We start from the raw sequence: 22,387 nt of genomic DNA, 5'->3' as shown, positions 1-22,387 counted from the left end.
GAGGTCGGGACCGGAAATGGAAGGATCATCCTGAGATCCGAAATCTAGAAGGTTCTGGGGGAAGAGAGAGGATGAGGTGGCAGAAGATGATTGGTGACTATGAAACTGAACCTTAAAGTGCTTCTCCAATGTCCCTTGCATCCTGTTATGGCTTGGCCGATTCGCTCATATTCTCTTCATCAACCAAACATACCCCGATCTCTCTCTAATTTTTCTCCTCAACTCGCTCATGCTGAATAATATATAAAAATGGGATTTCCCATTTTCCAAAGTATTTTTTACTGTACTTTTTTGGTGGGTGGAGGGAGAAAAAAGATTTGAAATTGCGGGGGCAATTGCAACACGAGTCTATAGCGGCGTTTGTAAACACAAACGCCACTAAAGTATGAGTCTTTAGCGGCGTTTGTATAAAAACGCCACTAAAGTACGAGTCTATAGCGGGGTTTGTATAAAAACGCCACTAAATCATGATTATTTAGCGGTGTTTGTAAAAAAAGGCCACTAAATCACGAGTCTTTAGCGGCATTTGTATAAAAACGCCACAAAATCATGAGTCTATAGCAGCGTTTGTATAAAAATTCCACTAAATCACGAGTCTTTAGCGGTGTTTGTTCTAAAAACGTCTCTACAAATGCCACTATTAACCCATTATGCTGTAGTGACTTCATCTTAAATTTCTCATAGCATTGTTTCCATTATGATCAAGTGCATTACCAAATCTGTTGGTGATTGCGCCTCTACGTAAAGATGCATGGGTTACGGATGATGCCCCAAAAGGTCGATTGAAGCATCAAAGATCGAAACAGAAGGATCCAAGAAAAGTCCTTGTCATAACAATTTGACTAAAAATGAAGAGTTAGATAAATTTTAGCTTAAAAAATAAGGATTGAATTGAAAAATAAAGAAACGTTGAGGGTAATTTGAGCAATACACTTTTTTCTCTTTTGTATGCGTTTTGTAACACCCCAACCCGTATCTGACTCGAATACGAGTCTGAGATGTCACATCAACCTTTCAAATCATTTCTTGTATAAAAATAGAGGAAAAATCTAGATTTAAATTTAAACATGCTAAATAATTTACATATATCAACTCAAAAAGCTTATAAAAATTGTTCAGAGTTTCTCCAATTTAATTCTTTAAATACATGCCAACACTATAATACAACAGGGAAACCTACTGTTAATTCTTCTGATCTGATCTTTGCAGAAGTTACGCCGTCTCCTCTGCCTATCTTGTAACATCCCAAACAACGGGTTAGTGACGAAATTATGAACAATTTAGTGACTAAATTAGATAAATGGAAAAGTTCAAGGACTGAAATGAAATATTTTTTGTAGGATGAATTAGCAAATGAAGGAGGAGTCAAGGGGCAAATGGGTCTTTGAACAAATGGAAATAATTAATTTTTATGGTTATTTTAATACCCGCGTGGGGCATGTGTAGGAAACAAATGTTTCCAGATAACTCTACTTTCATCTTCTTCTTCTCCAAGCGTGAAGCACCATAAACTAAGGTAAGTCGGATTTCGTTTAGGTTAATCTATCAGATTCAAGTGTGGTTTTGGTTAATGAAGCCTTAGGAAAAATGATAGAGATAAAAGGGGCATAGAAACTCAAAGAGTTGTGAGTTATGGATGATTTTAGATATGAAGTGTTTAAGTGAAAATTTGAATAAGAAGGTTTAAATGAATTTAAAAGTTGAATTTGACTTGTTATAGGTGTGAACAAGAAATAATGAGTGTTAGAACTAAGTTTGGATTACATGGAAAACTTAGTAAATTTATTAGTTTCAAGAATTGGAATGAGATAGTTAAGTTATAAGGTGTTAAGAAGATAAATGATAGTTGCAATGGTTGTAGTTGAGTTTGGTGGTATAAAAAGGGCTTTAAATATGAAAATTTGGTGAATAATTGCTGATTTTTTGGTGAAATGAGCCTATTCTGGGCAGGGGTACAGGTATCCTATGAACAGGTACCGATACCCTAAGACTATTTTAGATGAACATCTTCATGAGGTATCGATACCTAAAGGGGTAGTATCGATACCTGGGTATCGATACCCATAAGTAGGTATCAATACCTGTAAACATCGAATTTAATTTGGGTACTGATACCCAGTAGTGTATCGATACCCTTCTAAAGGGAGGTATCGGTATTATACTTAGGGGTACCGATACCACCTAAAGGGAAAATATGAATTGTGTTAATTAATTAGCTAAAGTGATTAGAATTGAATTATAATGTTTAGGCTTCCGATAATCGTATTGGAAATTATATTTATGTAGTACTGAGCCAAAACAAGTTTCGAAACAATTGGCAAATAAGATTAATCGAGGAAAAGACAAAGAGGTATAGGTGAGTGTATATGCATATTATGATTATAATAGTATATCAAACTTTAGACTTGTGATAAGTCTAGTTCAGATACTCCTAATACATGTTTACATTACATGATATGATACATGACATGAATTCATGTTATATGCATTATGTGACAATGATTTGAAAGAATATATATGAAAAGTTTACATGAGCTATGAAATAAAGATAAGAATTTATTTGTCTATGAGATATGAACTACGTGAAATGCAAAAGCCCATGTTATGTAGATGAAAGTTATAGGTATAATTGGCATGACAAGAGTCGAGGGTCTACGCGGTCCTTTGAGACATATATATATTATTTGGAACATTTATGAGGTCCTTTGAGACACATACTTGGTCCTTGGCATATGTATACGATTATTAAGGAATTTTTATGTGGTCCTAATGGAAATTATATATGGCACTTCGGTGCATTTCTACGCGGCACTTCGGTGCATTTATACGAGCTGTAGTGATAACATAGTGCACAACCTCATTGTACTTGTATACCTTAGGTTCTCAGTATTGTATAATGGGCTAGTGAACTTATTAATATGAATTCATGATAGTTAATTTGATAGGTTTATGGGTAAGAAACATGGTTATGTAAATTGCATTGATTAAATAGGTTATTTCATTACATTCCATCTCATTATGGCATTATCATTATATTTTATTGTTATGCCTCACTAAGTCAATGACTTAGCTTGTGGGTGTTTCACACGTAGGATCCGAGAAGGTAGACAAGCAAGGTTAGACAGTTGAGACAACTTTTTTCCTGCAACTATCAGATCAAAAGCAGCTTAAATAGTATGTCATTTTATTATATAAATCAATGTTGACATGTAATCAAATGTTTAAGTTGTGTATGCTCTGAGTATTTTGTGAACTTTGTATAAACATATGTATAATTTCGTATTTTCGTAATATAAGTCTAAATGTTCTATTATTTTGTTAAGAATATTGTTTTAAAAAGTCAATGTGACATCTCAGACTCGTATCCGGGTCGGGTACGGGTTGGGGGTGTTACATATCTTCTATTTGGAACTTCTCGGATCCTACGTGTGAAACACTCACACGCTAAGTCACAGACTTAGTGAGACATATAAATGAATAATGTAAACTTTCACCACCTAACAATGCATGTACATTAAATACGATAATATCATACCAACTTATATGCCAATTCTTTCATACTCATGTACAATCATTTTCATTATTACCAATCTTATCACTAGTACTTATGGTTGTAAACTATTATACATAACATTAGTAATCATCATATTATACATTAATCAAGCAATATAAACGAATCCTGTAATCAATTTTACATAACATGTCACACATATACATATCACATACAGTGTGTTTGTTTTATGTCTTTATTAGCCCGTGTATACTTTTGAGAACTTAAGGTATGTGAGTACATAGAAGTTGTGCACATATGCTGTCACCACAGCTCATATAATTCCCACTAGGGGCACATAGAATTTGTCCCGAAAGATCGCGTAGAAATATCCCTAACAACCACATAGATGTCCCAAAGGACCACAAATAACACATATATCCCGAATAACCACTCCTTAAGGACCACATACATATTCCAATGGATCGAATAGGTGTACCGAAGTACCACATATATATTCCAAAGGATTACATATATGTTCCGAATGACCACATAGAACCCTCGACTCTTGGCATATCAACTATACCCCTAGCTCTCATAACAAATAATATGGGCATTATCTTTTATGTTTATCACATATACATATTCATATCACATATATCATGTAACATTCTCGTAAAGTCTCATATCCTATTATCACATATATGTCTTGTCATATTTACTTGTATTCATATAGACATGTAATCACATATATCACTTTCACATTCCTTTTATCATATATCTTATTTCTTATGATAATATAACTTATTATCACACATAGTTCATGATCACATGATTTATCACTCATGCATGCATTCACATAGTTCACATATAAAGATGTACTCAATGTCTAGACATATGCATTTACTCATATACATCTAGCATTATATCACTACATGTTTATGTTCTGATACTCATATAACCTATATTGGAATTAAACTCATCGCAAGTCTTAATTCCCTAACATAACTTATGTTGAATATCATGTACTCACCTTGGTCTCACTTGACAATACCAATCTCTTGTTCTCTCTCGAATCTTACCCTATTCGAACTTTGCTTTCGATCGATATCTACATGAATATACAATCCAATGAATATCAAAATTCATAATACTATAAAAGATTCATACCAATGCAACTAAATAAAACACTAATTTTAATTTCCCAACTCAAGTAGTATCGGTACTACAAGCACAATACTGATACTTCTGTGCTTGTAGTATCGATACCCTTCCACGGTATCGATACCCAATTTCTATTCTGTAATTTCTTTGAAAAAATGGTACCGATACCTCCCAATTGGTATCAATACCCATGGTATCGATACTCTTACTTCAGTATCGATACCTCATGAAGATTTATCACTCTTCTTCCTTATGGTATCGATATTGTTCATGCATTATCGTTACCCTATGCATAATTTTTGACTTCTTTGGGATCAGTGCGATAAACGACTTATTGAAAGATTTCTCCTTCACCTTCCCCTGAAAAAAATTGTTGAAACCACTTGATAGATTCGTTGTCTATTGTAATACCCAATCTAAATTAATAGGTCAATAAACTAAATATTGATAAATATATTAAATTATTTCTTATTCTTTAATGATGTTTTTAGACCAAAGCAATAGTAAAATAGACATGTAGATCATGCAGGATGGCTGACCGTGAATCAAATAAAAAATAATAAAGGATTAATGAGTTCCCCAAAAGATTTTATTCCTATTGTTCTTTTATATATAATTATGAAATTAAGCTTATATATATATAATTAATTAATTCTATACTAATCCAACATAATATCCTGCCTCTTTTTTTAATTAAAAGTTGAATATTGTTTTTATTAACCGTAATTTAAATTAGAAACTGTGTGGCATACCAGTACTCAAACAACATTCACAACGTATTCCACAGAAATTTGGTCAATGACGTTGACCGGGATGAAGTAGGAGGCACCGTATTTAAAGGCGAATACAAGATTTTATGTTACACGGTGTAAATTTAAAAAGTTATATTAACAATTTAAGAGTGTGAAATTACAGAATTTCAAGAAATACAAAATTAAATTATCAGTAGAAATACAAAGAAAACTATTAAATTATATAAAATTTTAAAATTTCCAAGGATACGATTATACCCTTTAGTATACTTTGATCTATCCTTTATCACACCTTTTAAAATTTCAAATTAGTAAATAGTTTAGATATTTTTTATATTTTATATTAATGATCTAATTTTGTATTCTTAAAATTTTATAATTTTATATATTTAAATTTTCAACATAATCTTAAATAAACATAAAATCATGTCCGTCCTTGTACGTTACAGAAGATACAAACGTTATGCTTCTGATGACTAGAAATTACAGATAGAGATTCCTGAACAGTTTTTATGATTCTAAGACAAAAGTATCCGAAAGACAGATATCAGTGTCTGGTTCTATTCCAGGTATAGTATTTACGAATGCCATACAACACTCATCTTCACGACATGGCCGCCCATGAACTCTTCCCCTGCACGTCTCTCCTCACACAATCTTCTCTCTCCCACTTCAAATCTTAGTTTCACATCTCATTTGGGTTCAGTTAGTTGAATAAAAAATGAATTTCTGGGTGTTTAAGGTAGCTGAAAAACGTTGCATTATTTTAGTGCATCTTAGTTGTACATACATACATACGAATACAAATACGTATATATATATACACACACACGCGCACACGTATTTGTATATGATAGCAAGCACTTAGAACCGAAAACCCATTTCTCCAAAAGGATTTTCCAAGGGAAAAAATGGAGACAATGGGAGCCATTGAAGAAGGGGAGTGGAGTTCTCTTAGTGGAATGTGCACCATTGAGGAGGTTGATTTCATGGATCAATTGCTCAGTAGCTTCCCCATTCATGATGAGTTTTCGACACTAAATACGACAGGCTCCTCGTATTGTCCTCGGACATTGCTAACGACACTAGTCCATACAGTTTTTGGCATAGTCCAACCTTTGTTGTGCCCAGTAATAGCCCCACGTCGATGGACTTTTTTTATTGAAGATGCAACGATCACGAGCTCGTATCTCGTCGAAGCTTCTCTTCCCAGTAAGAATTCGGACCTCAAAAGGGAAACCGAGATGCCTCGACCCAAATCGGAGAATTCAAAGAAAAGACCTCGAAGTTCAGGAGATGTGAGTAGACAGAACTGCATTGTTCTTTTGGTAACAATTATCTATATGCAGCATGTTCTGATCATAATTCGATGCTGCAGGTACAAAAGAACCGGAGAAATTTGAGGCCGAAGAAGAACCAAAGCAATTTCCTGACGACGGATGATGATGAAGACAGTAACGATGGTCTCAAAGGGCAAAGCGGGAGTAATTGCTCAAAGGGAACAGCCATTGATCCCCAAAGCCTTTATGCAAGGGTAACTAACACATATTATTGACTCTTAAGCATGGATTAATGAATAAATTATTAAGCAGTGTCTGTTGTCTAAATTGCAGAAAAGAAGGGAAAGGATTAATAAGAGACATAGGATTCTGCAGAATCTTGTCCCAAATGGAACAAAGGTTGATATTAGCACAATGCTTGAAGAAGCTGTCCAATATATGAAGTTTTTGCAGCTCCAAATCAAGGTAAGAATAAAAAGAAAAGATGTTCATTATAATCTCGACTGGACTGCTTTTTTTCTGATGAATGAGAAATGATTTTTCTGTGGAACCTTGCAGATGTTGAGTTCGGATGATTTATGGATGTATGCACCCATTGCTTACAATGGAATGTGCATTGGACTTGATGATCTGCAGCTCACTAAACGAAGATGATGATACAACAACTGTAGGATCCTTGCTGGTTTGTTTAGGAGAATGCCTGAAATATGAGACTTCCATATTTTAATCCAAAACTTCCCATCATTCTATCTTTTGGTACTTACAATGGCTTTCTAATTCAAAACCTATGGCGAATGAAGAGCAGCATTCTATCTTTATTTTTTATTTAGCCAGTAATATTCAATCTATTGATCGATTATTCCGAATCGAGTTTTGTAGAAACATATTATGGGGACGACCTTCTCAACCCAATTTATTTCATTTACAAATGTAAGAATTCAAATCCCAATTTATTCCATTCGCAAACATCGGGATTGAGATTTGAATTTTTAACCTTAAGGAATCCACTGTCTCATCCCACTATAGTAACTCAAGTCTCATCAGTCGAACAAAACAGCCTTTCAAGTTTCAACTCTCCTAAAGTTAAAAAAACAAAATACAATAAGAAGAATCTCAGTTAAAACTTAAATGGCGTATATGCATTACATAATTGCCACAGATACCGAGGCAAAGATCCTGGGGATTTAGAATTTGTAAATCAAATTTCTTAGACAATTGCCCCAAATAACCCAAGTCATCCCCTATCTCAACATGTTATGGTCTTAAATCACTAAGGAACAAAGACCAACTTCTAATCCCAATCTGTTTATTGTCCCAGATACTTTTACATATCAATAACATCCATGCTTGAAATCCAAATGAATCAAGGGTATCACAACCGCATCGACCACCCACGTATTCAAGTTACTGTTCATGCACGATCTTCACTTACGTGGTTTGGAACTTCGCTTTGACTATCCAGAGGCATGTACTGCGCCATTATAGCTCGGATTTCGGAATCCATGTATGACTGAAAAAAGTAACAAAACGGGTAAACATTACAAGAAGAACACAATATATGCTAGAGGATTCAGTGCACTCCAACGGTCGATATTATTCACCAACTTACCCTTAATCTATATTTGTAAACAAGATACGAACCACCGCCAGCCATCCCCAAGCCGATTAAAATGACCCAAACAGCAGCCCATGCTGATCTTACTTCAGTACCAGTCTTACCTGTGAGAGAGAGGAGTCAAAATCATAACATTAACCGTAAATTATATACTCGAAAGAAAATAGGTTCCGAGCAAATCCTAGAACTCACTTATGCAGGTATCGTGGTCCCTCATATACAAAAGATCTCCGCTGCAAGTGCACTCGTAGCTTCCCCAGGTATTTTTGCAGCTGCATTCAGGGCACTGACAGGCTTTCTTCTCTTTGCATTCATCGATATCTGCAAGATGACGAATGGCAGAAACATTAAATAACTTAATCCCCTCCAGATACACAAAGCTTCTATCTATTTTCCTGAATTTGAATGTATTGGTTTTGAGTTCCTGATAACATCTCGAACCATATATTTAATCATTTGGGAATTCACCTTCGCAACTTTTGACACCATCACCTTTAAATCCAGGAGGACAACGACATTTAACATCTCCATTATCCTGTTCAAAGCATCATTTAAAATTTAAATTGTTTTCAAAAGGATGGTAAAGAAAATAATATTAGGAGCATAGAAACTAACCAAACAAGCGGAGTACGAATGGCCGTCCTGTGATTTATGCCAACAACCTCCATTGTTAATATTGCACCTTCCAGGTCCACTAGCTGAATGGCAAAAAGAAAATAGCATTGTGAGACAGCATTATGCAGATATATGATTTGATTGAAGAAAAAAACATGTAACAAGTCCCTGTTCAATGAAGTTGTCTTCTCTCTATCAAACATGTGACAAACATAAATAAAAGTCTAGTGACGGGTTTCAAACCGAGACATAAATAGAAACAACAAATCCAGGTTGACCCAGAGGCAGGCATCATAGAAAATATCATAATCTTATATTTCAAAAGTAACTTTGAAGTAAAAGCTAAATCAGGGAAAATGAAATTATCAACAATGAATCTCAATCCTCACCTTCACAGTGAGTATAACCATCTCCTTTGAATTGCACAGCATCAACCAAGGGACATTCACAGACTCTACCTCTAAAAGTATCCTGAGCATATCAATATAGAGAAAGAGTTAATCCTGTTGTAAGTACATAGAGAACCTCTATGGAAAAAGTTTTAATTTGTACCTTGCAAGCTGTGAGATTGGCCGCTTTATCTTGCCAACAACCACCATTGTTGTCCAAGCATTCATTCGTCTCCACATCTGAAACAGAGGAACCCAACCGTCATTCTTGTTTCAAATAACCAGATGTAAGTTGAACTGCTAGATCTGTCACATCTGCCCAGAGCAGGCTCTGGAATTCTAAGAGACTACCCTTGCCCTCGGTAATTTTGGTTACTCAATGTTCTCTTGGAAGCCGGAGAATACGTTCTAAGCTAGCTCCTTAGCAGCATCAGACTAAAATATTTCACTTGCAAGAAGATACAAGAAAAACATACCACCGCTCAAACAAACAGCTGGTTCGGTGGTCTCTTCAAAACCAGAACAGATGGCCTTTAGAACAGCACCTTTGGCCAGCTTCCCTGTACACAGATATGTCAGAAAGGAAACCACCGAAATTGCATCTTTGAAATATAGGCATGAAAACAAACCTCTATATTGTCGATTGTTGACAACAAGAGTAGGCAATATGGTAACATCACCCCTGGATCCTTTTCCCACCTATAGAAAATGTTTCTCTTTAGTAAACAGTTCCACAATTAAGAGCTCCAGAAAGGTGAAGGATGACAAGAAATACATAAAACCGAAAGTAGGCAAACATAAATATCAAAGAATAAGAGAATTACTTGGGCATCTTGTTCTTCTTTCAGGACAGGATTATCAGCATCAGCATTAGGGTCTCCCATACAGTTTTCGATCTTTTTACTGTCAAGCCCTGAGCGGATAGTATGAGAATATCATGAATCAATCATAACTGATTTACAGTAATATTTTAATTCTTGAGGGTACTATCAGCAGAACATAGAAGTGAGATATAGGATTTTTTTTTCAATTAACTATTTACCAAGAGATTTTATAACCTCGTCGGCACATTCCTTGTTATATTTTTTCTCCTTCATTGGGCATCTTATTTGAAAATCTGTCGCATAGTCCCACCACAACCAAGCCTTATTGGACTCATTTGCCACTCTGAAAACACATAGCTGCCTTAAGTTTTCAATCACGACGTCTTTCCCCTCATAGCCCGAGCTAAAATCTTGTTCAGGATCAGGTGCACAATATCTCCCATGGTTGATGCATTGAGATTTGCACTGTTTGCTTATGGTGAAAGCCTGAGGGCAGTACCAAGTTATATAATGGGGTGTGAATTGAGTATAGCCGCCTTTCTCGAGTATCTGAGCAGCACCCTTAAAATCCTTCAAAAACTCCATCAGCATATCACATTTAACTCCACACTCATCATTACTATTGGACCATAACTCATACTCCACACGATCATCAGGGTGCGGAACAGACTCGCGCCAGTCGAGATTAACATTGACCATATCCCCACCACTGATTGCTTTCTTTAGAGCTTCACCAAAAGTTTTCTGAATAAGAGCAGACGGAACCGTTATATTTTCGATGTATCTAGCGGATGAACTATCCTCTTCAGGGGTGTCCATGGTTATTAAAGGTTCTTCCATATCATCCGCAACAAGCACAGCGGAAGCACCGGCCTTCTGCAAATTCCAGACCTTTAAAGCAAAGAAGCAATCTGGGAAAATAACAAGAACACAGAGACATTAATCGCGGACTGGCATCAAAATATCGAGATATCATCTCCGAGAACTGTCCACATGAAAGTGAATTTATATCCACACATCTACCAGAGAATGTATTAGTTCAATATACTCCAAGATCTATTCAAGCAGCCTATTACAAAGGAGCAAATATAGGCATGTCATCCCAAATCAAACAAAGGGTAATCCATTATTAATCATAAGATCAATCAAACTTAAACTATACCCTAATTAAGGGGAAGAAAATAAGAGCTAAAAAGTCAACCCCAAATTTCAGAAAACAAGTAGGATAAAAAGGGAAAGGACAGCCTTCCAAGCAACTTGAGACAGCTTTTTGGTGTACCTCCACGATCGACCAAAACAAACGTAGGAAGAGCACCGGGCTTGGATTGAAAAGAAATCCCGAACTCGTCAAAAGCCTTACAAGCTTTTTGGTTGTCTTTAGGGTAAACGACGGTAGCAGCCATGCTTCCCCCATATTGAGGTATCCCAAAGTTCCCAATTGCGCTGTCGTAGGTTCCCTTTATCTTCTCCGGCGAAGTCACCGACAAGCTGTTCTTTTCAACCACAAATCTGGCATCGCAGCCACCGGAAGCAGACAACAACACGAAACTTAGAATAACGACATGCAATAGTCTTCTTAACTCCATATCTTTCCTTTTCTTTTGGGGAGGTTTAGGGGTTTTGGGTATCTCAATTTAAGGGATACAGCCAAGGAGAACTAGAAGATCGGGTAAGAAAAACATGTAAAATAGGAGACTTGGGGCAGCTCTGTTTTCTTCTCTTTTTTTCCCGTGTGGAAAAGGGGTGGAAAAGGGTAAAGAAATGGAAACTGTTGGGGTGTTTCTTGACCAAAAGCTTAGGAAAATCACCATCTTTGATATCAATCAACTCCCGGAAATGACTCCGCTAAAAAGTATTAAACACCAATATATTAAATTAAATTGATATTAATCTCATTATAATGCATAAATTATAGTTTTATTTTTAATTTTTTAATATAATCATTCTAAGATCTTATAAATTTATTTAATTGTTCTTTTATTGTTTGAATCAATATCAAAATTTTAAAAAATTTAAATGTATAATTTTTTTATTAATTTGTTGTAATTATAAGATATTATCAATTCGAAATTCTCTTAATCAATAGTTAATGAATGTGTACACATGCCCTATTGACATAGTTACTCAATCCCCAAAATCTCTAGAGAGAATAACACTTCATTTAACTACTAAGATCGTTTAATGGATTATAAATCGAAATAAATCAATAATTTATAAAATATTATAAGATTTAATGACAAATTTTCATTTTTTTCCTAAAATTTTAAACTTCATTTGGACAAAGATTTGCACATTAATTTAGTTGAAAAGTTTTAGAAAAGAAAAATTGGATTAATCTAAAATTTATTTAAGAGTATATGTGTGAGTTTTTTTTTAATGTTTAATTTGTACATTTCAATATTTTAAAAAAATATTCCATTTATACAATTAGTTTACTTTTTTATATTTTTTTTTGAATATTTTCCTTTATTTAATAGAATTATACTACAAGTAGTTAAAAAATTAAGAATATCTATGTGTTTTGTTTGAAATATCTCTTATGTAATTGAATAAATTTTATAAATTAAATATTATATCTATGGAATTTTAAATTAAGATTAGCTGTTAAATGCCGACAAAAAATAGATGTTAATTATGTAGATCTTCTCCCATCAAGATAATATAACTTGGTGAGTTAGGTTAGCCGCCTGTCTTTAAAAAAATTAAAATAAGTAACAAAAATATTTATTTAATCATCTTGGATTATATGATTTGGCAACTTAAGGAACACGTGATTAGATCTAAAATATATATTTCACTTCTTATTTTAACGTGCTTTTAATTTATATACTTATTTTTTTAAAATTTGTTAAAAGGTTTTTCTGAAGACAATTAATAAATCAAAAGTCATGTGATGTATTTATATTCTTAATTTCAAATATTAAGAATCAAATTTTGGTAATATAGAAAAACAAAGATGTTAAGATTTTTAGTATTTATGTGTTTTTATTGATTAGTAACATGTAAATTTGATTTTTTTAGTAACATGCATAAGAGTTAGTCTTATCCTCGTAGTACATTTTATATTAATAGTGTTGTTTTTGTTTTTTTAATTGCATCAATTTAATTTTAAATTTAGTAAATTATATATATCGTCATTTAATTGTTGAAAATTGTCATTGACGGTTATAATGATGATGTAGTAGTCCAATGTACTGACTTGACGATCATGATATTGACATCAAAGTCAATACATAAATAATAACATGACAAATGAGTTTAATTAATTTTTTAATGGAGGTTATGGTACAATTAATTTTTATAAAAAAATATTGAGGGTTTATTTAATCACTAAGAAAAGAAAAAGAATTTAAGAAATTATTAAAATATTAAAAATATATTAAAACTTTTTTGTTTTGTAAAATTTTCTTTTCTTTAACTTTTTAACACCTATAATCAATTTGCACTATTCCAATAATTTTAAATTAATGTAAAATTTTATAATTTTACACTATAGAATTGGATCCTACCTCTCTCTATAGAGAGAATTAAGTTTCCTTTATCTAATGTATAACTTTTTAGGTTTTAATCTTTTCATGATTGTTAGATAAATTAAACTTAATGATTAATATTAAAAAGTTTAAATTGGCGATAATTTATTTATTTTGTAAAAATCATTTCTTTTATTATCGTTTATGTCAATTATTCATTTTTATTTATCAAACAATTCTGAAAAATATAAAATTAAAAAATTACACTATATATATATATATCTCTCTCATATATATATATATATATATATATATATATATATATATATGAGTTAGTTAAAAAAATCAAATTTTGGTTGTTGAATTTTGATGTCAAATCAAATTGAATTCTAATATGAGTTAGTTAAACTAAATTTTCAAACAAAATAATGTTGACTGGTGGCTTCACTTAATAGCTGAGAAAATGATTACACTGCTAACAGCCAACAACCACAAATTTTATGTATTAATATTTCCATACTGATATAATGTAATTGATTGATTTTGGCAGTATGATTTTTTTAACTAAATTTTGGAATGTTACAGCTTAATTTATTAATATAAAAAATAAAAGAATAAAATATACAGATATTATTTATCATGAAAATTTAAATATGTTTTCATAATTTTACAATTATTTAATGCTTCATCATTGTTGTCATGTTGTGGAAAAATAAGTTTCTATAAGCATCATTTAAATGATGATTAACGATGCCTATCCCATTTAATTATACGTGTACTCTTCTGATAAATAAAATATCGTAATTCAAGTAATAATCAGATCTTAATTTGATGATAAAAATAAAATCTTGATGATAAATATAGGCACGTGAAAATATTGTGATTATTATTTTGGGACATATCTCGATTTGTCCATACAAGTGGGGCAATATGAACCGTCAATTAATACATCTAGGATCTAGCCCACTTGGTACAAGTGGGGACAATTATGGAAATGAAGCCTGTCAATGTGACAATTCATCAACTCTTATCTACGGCTCACTGGATGGGTAACTCCGAGTAACTCTTTTTTTTGGTAAAAAATAAAAACAGAAGCCATTCCTTGGGACAAATGATTAGGATAAACTATGTATTTTATCATTAACTATTAGTATCATATTGGTCATCTAACTATTCTTTTTAAATCATACCTAATGTCATTTTTTTTGTTTTATTTTAGTCATCAGTCGTTAAAAAATTAACAATATATTAATATGTCATATCATCATTGAAAAATATAAAAAAATCAATTTTGATAATTTTTTAATTGACAATGACTAAAATAAAACTAAAACATAGCATTAGGTACGATTTTGAATAAAAAATAGTTAGATGACTAAAACGGAACCACACAAATAATTGGATGACAAAATACGTGGTTTACCCTAGAAACTAATTATTTAAGACTTGGGATGCGTATTTATTAGATATTACTTTCTATTAAACATTAAGAATCAGCTTAGATATGCAATCGAATACAAATTTCTTGTTCTCATTCAAATCATGAATGAATAAATAAAAGATAAAAGGAGAAAAATAACTGTCAATGCCAAAATTTTCATTTAAAAAAGGTTGCCATCTATGAACTACATCAACACTACCTGAATTCATCAGCATAATCAAAGCAATCAATCTCTCTCTCCTGCATATAAAATAAAACCATACTCAAACGCATTTAAAAGACAGAGACTATTGTTTAATGAAAGATCAAGGTTGCATCAATAACCAAATCTAATTACTGACTACGGAACTGATGATCATAGGTTGTCTTGACATTGTAAGATTTTAATTTGTACAACTTTTCTGGTAATCCAGTTCTATTATGTTGCATGCCTTTTATCAAGGGGATGTAAAGCAAAAAGATGTTACCTTCGACAATAACTGTCGCTGCTTTCTCAGTAATTGCGTCCTTGCCTTGCTCAAACAAGAATTGGGAGACATAGTCATTTTCTGCAAGGGAGTTAAAGATTTAAATAAGTACAAAAGTCAACATTTTCGTCAATAACTGTCGATATTGACATGGATTGTGGATACATCAGAGTAATAATCATTAGTCAAAAGAAGTTACCTTTTCTAGCTGCTTTTCTTCTCTGCTTACGAATGGTAGCAGTGAGCAATCCTGGTGCCTAGGAACCGGAGGTTGGAAAAAGCGAATAGAAACCTGTAAAATTAGCAGGAACTAGAATGATGAGTATTAAAGCAAAATCAGTACACATGCACATTGTGGTGCATGAACCATTAAAATGAAAACTCATAAAGTAACCTCTTCTCTTTCTGGTACGTATAGCGTTTTGCCTGAACGGTTCCTTCTTTTCGGGATAAAATCAAAGACGTTATGGAAGTTCTCATTTTCCTGTTTATGGAACAAGTATGTTAAATAATAAAAGTGAGAGGCATAAAAAAGTTGACCTGTTAAGATCATTAACCCTACCATCATATGCTTGGTAAATCCATCTTTCCCTAGAAAATGCTTCATAAACTTTAGCTGCAATCAGAAGCAAGAATAAGTTTAGCTTTTTCTCAATATATGCATGAAATGAACTATTAAACCTATTATCAAAGAAATTTGAAGAAATTAAATTACCTGTATCATCTGAGACCATGTTGATAAAGTGAGTTTCTGCCCACCTATTGTCACATGGGTATTTATACATTTCACATCCTGAATGTTATTAACATTATTGTAACAGCTCACGACACAATGAATTAAATACGTGCATAAAACGAAGAAAATCAGTACCTCGAGAAAATTTAAAGCATCTGAGGCAGAATTGAACCCTGTATTTGGATCTTGACTAGGAATACTTTCATTGCTTGTTTCAATCCTGCTTCTGAGCTGCTTTATAATATTGTCCTGCAGTTCCTTGTTTGAATGTATTCTGCTAGATGTATCACCTTCGTGAGGAGAATCCTTGGTTTCAGCTGAAAATTTCTCTAGACACTTGGTTTCGAATATTAAAGCCAGGGCCTCACAAGCTGCTGTACAGACTAATTTATCATTGTTGTCTAGTAGGTCTGAGAAGTATGAAATTGCCCTGCACCGGAATTACACTTTTAATGCGATAAAAGGAGAATTTTGTTAAGACTGCAAAAAAAGATATGATACACCCATGGGAGAAAGCACTTTCAGGAAAATTTAAAACGAGCAACTCTTTCATTAAACCATCAAACTACATCCAAAAAATGTAAAACTTTTTAATTAAGACTCACCCTTTCCAAGTTTTGTGACTCAGTCTCCATCCATCAATAGTAGAAAGAAGAAAGGTCCAAGCAGATATTGCAGCAGAAAGAATAGCTGGAGAATCTTTCCTTTCAATCTAATGAGACGTAAAAGAAAATAAATCCATTTCAGTCTCCAATTTACAGTTAACTAAGTTTAAGAATTGACTAAGAAAATTACAGAAAATATGAACACAGATATCAGTTGGATTTTGGTTAGCTTCTGCAGCTAAGGTTAGCAGCATAAGGAAACAGTAAGAGTTTTAGTTGATATTCATACACTATGGACAGGTTCAGGATTAATGAAGTCCCAGAGCAACTTCATTGCTTGTTCAGTCTCATCTGAATTGCTTGCGCCAAAAAAGGTAACAACAGCCAAGCAGCCAAGAATCTGCACAGAAGAAGAAACTTATAACAAAAGTCCGTGAAGCATAATCATGAAAGAGGTATCCAGAAAATCAAATAGCAATTAATTATCATATTAACTATGACTTCATATTATTATAGAATACACTAGTATTACCTCCAAGGTCTTAAGCTTAGCTTTAAGTTCTCGGGAAAGTGCAGTCAGCACATCTTCATATGCTTCGTGCACCTTATCAACAGAAGTAGTAATCATTGACAGCAATCCTACAAGAACATGTATCAAAACTGTAAGATAAAGTTCAAAGTTAGATTAAATGTCATTGACAAATAATTGCACTTTCCTGAAGGATGAACCTACCGATAATATGTGCTGCTTGCTTCATCTCCTTGGGAGAACCCTTGTTAATGCAATGCAGGCATTGATATACTAGTGTTACAAAGCTGCAACAAGAAGATAATAATAGTGAGAAATTACCTAGTTTATATGTTTTATAAAAAAGAATTTCAAACCGTATGTTTTAGAGGCCACAATTAGATTCTTCTTGAGAATGAAGTTCTGGCTACTAAATAATGCTTACTTCCGGTCAACAAATTTTTGCTCTATGTTGACAGTTAAAGCCTTGAGAATTGATGAAAGCGCTTCCTCTCTCAGTGATGCCCTGCATTTTCGAAATAAACAAGAGGGAAGATTTTAATTGAGTTGAAAACAATGTAAACAATTGGAAATCTATTGAGCTATTAAAAGGAAATCCAAAACACCAAATTCGTAAATCAAAATTTTAGAATTACAAACAAGAGATATTATATAACTTTTCTCAGACAAGTCCCTAGAGTAATCCTGAAGAGTCTTGGAGTGACGACCATGGAAATTGCCCAAATCCAAATCACCACTAGCATCATCAAGTAGAATGCCTCCTCTTGTTGATCGATGGCTGCCTTTGCCTACATATAATGCTTTCAATCTCAATTAACAATGCATTGGGTTCTTTATCAATAAATAAATAAAATAAAATAAAGCTTGCTTTGGGTTCCAAATTAAGCAAGCAACACGCAGATATTACAGAATTAATTGCAGGATTCATGAAGAAGTTTCTGATTTGATGTGTGCAGAAGAAAACAAAGAAAGCAATGCTAAATGGTATGGTTTTCAATCAAATAATGTCTTATAAAACTGTAAATCTATGAAAACTCAAGAAATATTAACGGAACTTACGATTTCTCCTCCTGTCCATGCTCTTCAGGAAAAACTAAAACTTTTCTACTTGCTGCAAAGATACATACTGCCTTGATGAAGCTCTAAACCAATAGAAAGAGAAACTCATTATTGATACGTAACCTTATTAACAGAGTAAAGTTTCCATCTTTCGCTCCCTTTCATCTCAGCTTTTTTTGCTACGAGACAGTCAAATAGCCTACAGCCTTGCAATTAGATACCCTAAAAATCAAATTGGGAATTTGAGATCCTAAGGGATCGATATTCACTTGCTTCGACCAATTGGGTTCTTTTTCGATGTATTTGAATCGCCATGGTGATCTTTTGGAAGCTGAAATTTGGATAAACCAACTTCGGCTAGTTGTGTTTTCTAAAATAATGCTCAACAAGTGTTCGATAATTTGCTTCTCAGGAAGATTAAACCTAAATTATTTGGGATTTTTCTACTTGAGGGGATATCAAACGGCTGTATTCTTAATATCTTGGTAGCTGGGTTTTAGTTAACCGGCTTTAAATAGACTGCCCCAAAGATGCAAAGATTGGCTTAAAACTTTAATTTAGGGTAAAGTACACCATTATTACTTAGATTCTATTTGAGTATCGATTATTTAATTTTTGTAAATTAAATAATTTAATTTTAATTTAATCTTAATTAAAAAATTAATATAATTATATATTCAAATAATTTAATTGTAATTTAACTTTTTAAATCTCAAATTTAACAATGAATTACAATAATTTATAGAGTGACATCACTAGTTAAAGACAATTTTTTTCCCCTTGAGATTCTGGGTATCTTATACTATTTTAAAAAACGAACTACAATTATATATATATATATATATATATATATGAGATATGATCCTACTACATAATAAAGCTCTTTTAGTTTTATATAGATTTATGACTCTTGAATAAATGAAAATAGGTAATTGAGATTAACAATAAGAAATGAGAATATATTCATTGGAGAAAAAATAAAGAGTTAATCTCAGTCATCTATTTTCACTCATCTTACGATTCTAAATCTGTATAAACTTGTAAGTGGATTTTAATCCTATATATATATATATTAACTTGTAAAGGATTTGAGGATTTTATAAGAATTGAACGCAATCTTAATCAAATCTCATATTTAATTATCTGTTATAATATATATATATATATATATATATATATATATATATTGTAGCTGGAGAAGTAAAAGTTACTAAGTGTGAAGTCAGATTTAGATAAATTGAGGGTAAGGTAACACTTAAATTATTAAAGTAAATCTAATAGTTGATTTATAATTGAATATATTTCATAAATATTTTTTAAAATTTTTTCATATATAATTTAAATTGTAATTAATACGAAATTTAAAATAAAAACCATTTAAGAGTTTTATATTTTAAAAATTCATGTATCAAATGCTAAAATTATATATGTTTTCTCGTTGATATTTATATGAAATAATTTATACATAGAGGTTTCAATTAGATCAGTCCACATGTTGGATTATTTGTTCAATCCAATAAATTCGACAATCTCAAACTACATTTGAACACGATAAATTTGATTTGGACTACCTTATTTCGACTATTTTTATCTAAATATCATTATTTGTGATTTTTTTAAAAATGAATACTTACTGTTAAGATGCGTAAATCGTTTTATTTTTCGAGATCACATTAACAAGCATCAAAGACACGTTATCATTGTTGTCTCTATAAATATCGTTTTGGCTTTTTATTTTGAAATTTTGACTTAATTTTTAATCGCGGTATTATCAGAGACGCGTGAGTTGGCATACAAAAATGAGCTGTTTAATGTGGGTGAGTTCGACTTTTCGAGTTTAAACATGGAAATCTTTTGAATCGAGCCTAGGTCCGATTTGACCTCAACTCTTAGTTGCAGAGGTGTTAAACCCTGGTAACATAAAAGAAAACGAACCCAACTTCGATATATTTTGCAAGAAACATTGTTCCTTCCATAATTCAGCTTGTGGAACTAATAGGTTTCTTTCTTGGCAGATTGAGGCAGAACAGATTGCAGTTTCGATATCATCCTGTCCAGCTCCATCAACTTGTCCGTTTCATAGTATTGCCTTAAATTTCTCTGCATCATTTGATAAACCCTTTCACTCATATGCCTTCCTCTCTCCAACATTTGTTTGCAGCATCGATATGCTTCTCGTAACCGTCGTCGGGAGCACAATCCCGTCACCAGAAGATCCAGTGCGTGGCTATGAGGACACTGCCCTTTCTGCACTAAATAATCCCACAAATGTAAACCCTGTTGCAGATGCTGGTTTTCACAAAAGAACTTCATTAGCATCACCACTGTCCGGGTCTTGGGAACGAAATTTCTCTCTGTCATTTTATCGTAAAGCTCGCAAACACCCTCGATGCCACTTGACTTCATTGTTCCTAAAAACATAGTATGATAGGTAATGCCGTCACACTCGATCTGCTTTCGGTCCATCTCTTCCATCAATTCGATTGCGGAATTTATATCTCTGGACCTAATAAGGGAACTGATCATGGCATTATAAGCTCCAGTATCATGATGTAAGTTTCTCTTAGGAATTTCATCGAACAGCTGCCTCGCCTTCGGAATATTTCTAGCAACACCAGCCCCATGAATCAGAGTAGTGATTGTCTCGAGTGTAGGCAGGCAATGGAGGCGTTCCATTTCTTCAAGAAGCCGCAGACCATCCCCCAAACATCCCTTCTTACAGTAAGCATCGATTCGAATGTTGTACGTCATACCGTTCGGATTAAAACCTCTTCGAACCATCTCGTGGTAAAATAGTTCCATTGCAGTAACATCACCCGATTCCTTGAATCCCAAGAGCAAAATATTCATGGTCTTAGTATTAGTCGGAAACCGATAATGCATCTTCCTGAAAACCGATCTGGCCTCTTTCATCTCCCTTTCGGAGCAAAATGCTCGAAGCATAACATTGAACTCATCGGCACCAAAATCCTTTCCGGGAAAAACCTCAGTCTCCATCCTCTTGAATGCTTCGAGGGTATCTTCATATGATTGGAATTTAGCAATTTTGCTTAACATAATGCTCATCGATTTTAGGGTAAGCAGGGAAGGATGGGAACGCTTCATATCCATCATCAATTCCCAAGCTTTATCGAAATAGCGCATCCGTGTGAGGATATGGAGCGTTTTCTCGAAAGCATCCACGCTGGGAGCGAGCTGGGAATGGTGGATTGAATAATTGAAGAACTCCAAGGCTTTTAATCCATTTGAATGTGCCGAAAAGAGTCGACCGAGAACGTTTTCAACGAAAGGTGGAGAAAGGGAAACCGGTGGGATTTGCCGGAGAAGGGTCGGTTCGAGTGGTTCCTCAGGGAAGGGATGGTCGTTGATTATTCTAGTGATTCTGTCGATTTCAGAGGTTAGAGGAAATGGGGTTGATGATTTGTGAACAACGGAGATAAATAAAGAGAGATTTGCTTTTGAAAGTTGAATAATTAAACTGGATTTCTTCTTCTTCAGTAAAGAAGTCATTTTCCCCTCTCTCATGAATCAATTATGGTGGAAAACGAAATTGCTCTCTCTTTTCATCCCTTCACTGATCAGTGGTTAATGCTCAGTGATAAACTGATATTCCATTAAAGAAAGGAAAAAATCGTGAAAGTGGAAAACAATAGAGTAAAATTCTTATTTAGTCATCCAACTATTTTCATGATTTCGTTTTGATCACTTAGCTATTTTTTTCTTTCAAAAGTAGACCTTAACTTTCATTTTTATTCAGTAATGGTATATTAAATAGTTATTCTATATCTATTGAATTGACAGTCCATTAGTATTATTCTAACAAGAATGTTGCGGACTTGCAGGGTCATCGAGAAACAGGAAAGAAGAGATGAAATTAAAATATATATAAACAAAAATGGAATCAAAAGAATCTAAAACAGTAGGTTGTTGGTTCCATTACAAAGGAATTTA

At 33.2% G+C, this 22,387-nt stretch overlaps 3 protein-coding genes and 1 pseudogene across 3 annotated transcripts; 1 reads left to right on the top strand and 3 right to left on the bottom strand.

Annotated features, from left to right (window-relative positions):
* Positions 1-6,317: 6,317 nt before the first annotated feature.
* LOC120133856 lies at positions 6,318-7,340 on the top strand (annotated as a pseudogene).
* Positions 7,341-8,094: 754 nt separating this feature from the next.
* On the bottom strand, positions 8,095-11,867 carry LOC120134570 (vacuolar-sorting receptor 3). The gene is made up of 12 exons (XM_039151010.1): positions 11,409-11,867; positions 10,348-11,040; positions 10,130-10,218; positions 9,935-10,004; positions 9,782-9,865; positions 9,469-9,545; positions 9,306-9,387; positions 8,917-8,999; positions 8,770-8,836; positions 8,494-8,622; positions 8,296-8,405; positions 8,095-8,196 (listed from the first exon to the last, which is right to left on the bottom strand). Exons 1-12 carry the CDS (start codon positions 11,713-11,715, stop codon positions 8,098-8,100), a joined length of 1,890 nt encoding a protein of 629 aa, XP_039006941.1. The 5' UTR covers positions 11,716-11,867; the 3' UTR covers positions 8,095-8,097.
* A 3,317-nt stretch (positions 11,868-15,184) lies between these two features.
* LOC120134580 lies at positions 15,185-18,862 on the bottom strand. Its single transcript, XM_039151019.1, has 15 exons — positions 18,437-18,862; positions 18,033-18,165; positions 17,802-17,882; positions 17,582-17,664; positions 17,381-17,487; positions 17,138-17,248; positions 16,849-16,955; positions 16,612-16,673; positions 16,379-16,533; positions 16,223-16,300; positions 16,070-16,123; positions 15,902-15,991; positions 15,707-15,799; positions 15,508-15,588; positions 15,185-15,280 (listed from the first exon to the last, which is right to left on the bottom strand). Exons 1-15 carry the CDS (start codon positions 18,453-18,455, stop codon positions 15,236-15,238), a joined length of 1,299 nt encoding a protein of 432 aa, XP_039006950.1. The 5' UTR covers positions 18,456-18,862; the 3' UTR covers positions 15,185-15,235.
* A 1,453-nt stretch (positions 18,863-20,315) lies between these two features.
* LOC120134579 (pentatricopeptide repeat-containing protein At3g61360) lies at positions 20,316-21,986 on the bottom strand. Its single transcript, XM_039151018.1, has one exon. It carries the CDS (start codon positions 21,959-21,961, stop codon positions 20,429-20,431), a length of 1,533 nt encoding a protein of 510 aa, XP_039006949.1. The 5' UTR covers positions 21,962-21,986; the 3' UTR covers positions 20,316-20,428.
* Between the last annotated feature and the right edge of the window lie 401 nt (positions 21,987-22,387).

Source organism: Hibiscus syriacus, unplaced genomic scaffold (assembly GCF_006381635.1).
Source record: "Hibiscus syriacus cultivar Baekdansim isolate YM2019G1 unplaced genomic scaffold, ASM638163v2 tig00110597_pilon, whole genome shotgun sequence".
Lineage (NCBI taxonomy): Eukaryota > Viridiplantae > Streptophyta > Magnoliopsida > Malvales > Malvaceae > Hibiscus > Hibiscus syriacus.
Note: the sequence above shows the minus strand (reverse complement) of the source record. Positions and strands in the feature narration are given on the sequence as shown.

What these genes read in the sequence shown, in the direction of transcription:
- LOC120134580 (XM_039151019.1), bottom strand. An exon ending in ATGCTTTAAATTTTCTCGAG is followed by an intron (nt 16,301 to 16,378) that starts GTACTGATTTTC and finishes AATAACATTCAG; the next exon opens with GATGTGAAATGTATAAATAC. An exon ending in AGCGACAGTTATTGTCGAAG is followed by an intron (nt 15,281 to 15,507) that starts GTAACATCTTTT and finishes TTTTATATGCAG; the next exon opens with GAGAGAGAGATTGATTGCTT.
- LOC120134579 (XM_039151018.1), bottom strand. Translation starts at nt 21,961, where the DNA reads ATGAGAGAGGGGAAAATGACTTCTTTACTGAAGAAGAAGAAATCCAGT.
- LOC120134570 (XM_039151010.1), bottom strand. Translation starts at nt 11,715, where the DNA reads ATGGAGTTAAGAAGACTATTGCATGTCGTTATTCTAAGTTTCGTGTTG. An exon ending in CGAGGTTATAAAATCTCTTG is followed by an intron (nt 10,219 to 10,347) that starts GTAAATAGTTAA and finishes CTATCCGCTCAG; the next exon opens with GGCTTGACAGTAAAAAGATC. An exon ending in TGGTGTCAAAAGTTGCGAAG is followed by an intron (nt 8,623 to 8,769) that starts GTGAATTCCCAA and finishes GTCATCTTGCAG; the next exon opens with ATATCGATGAATGCAAAGAG.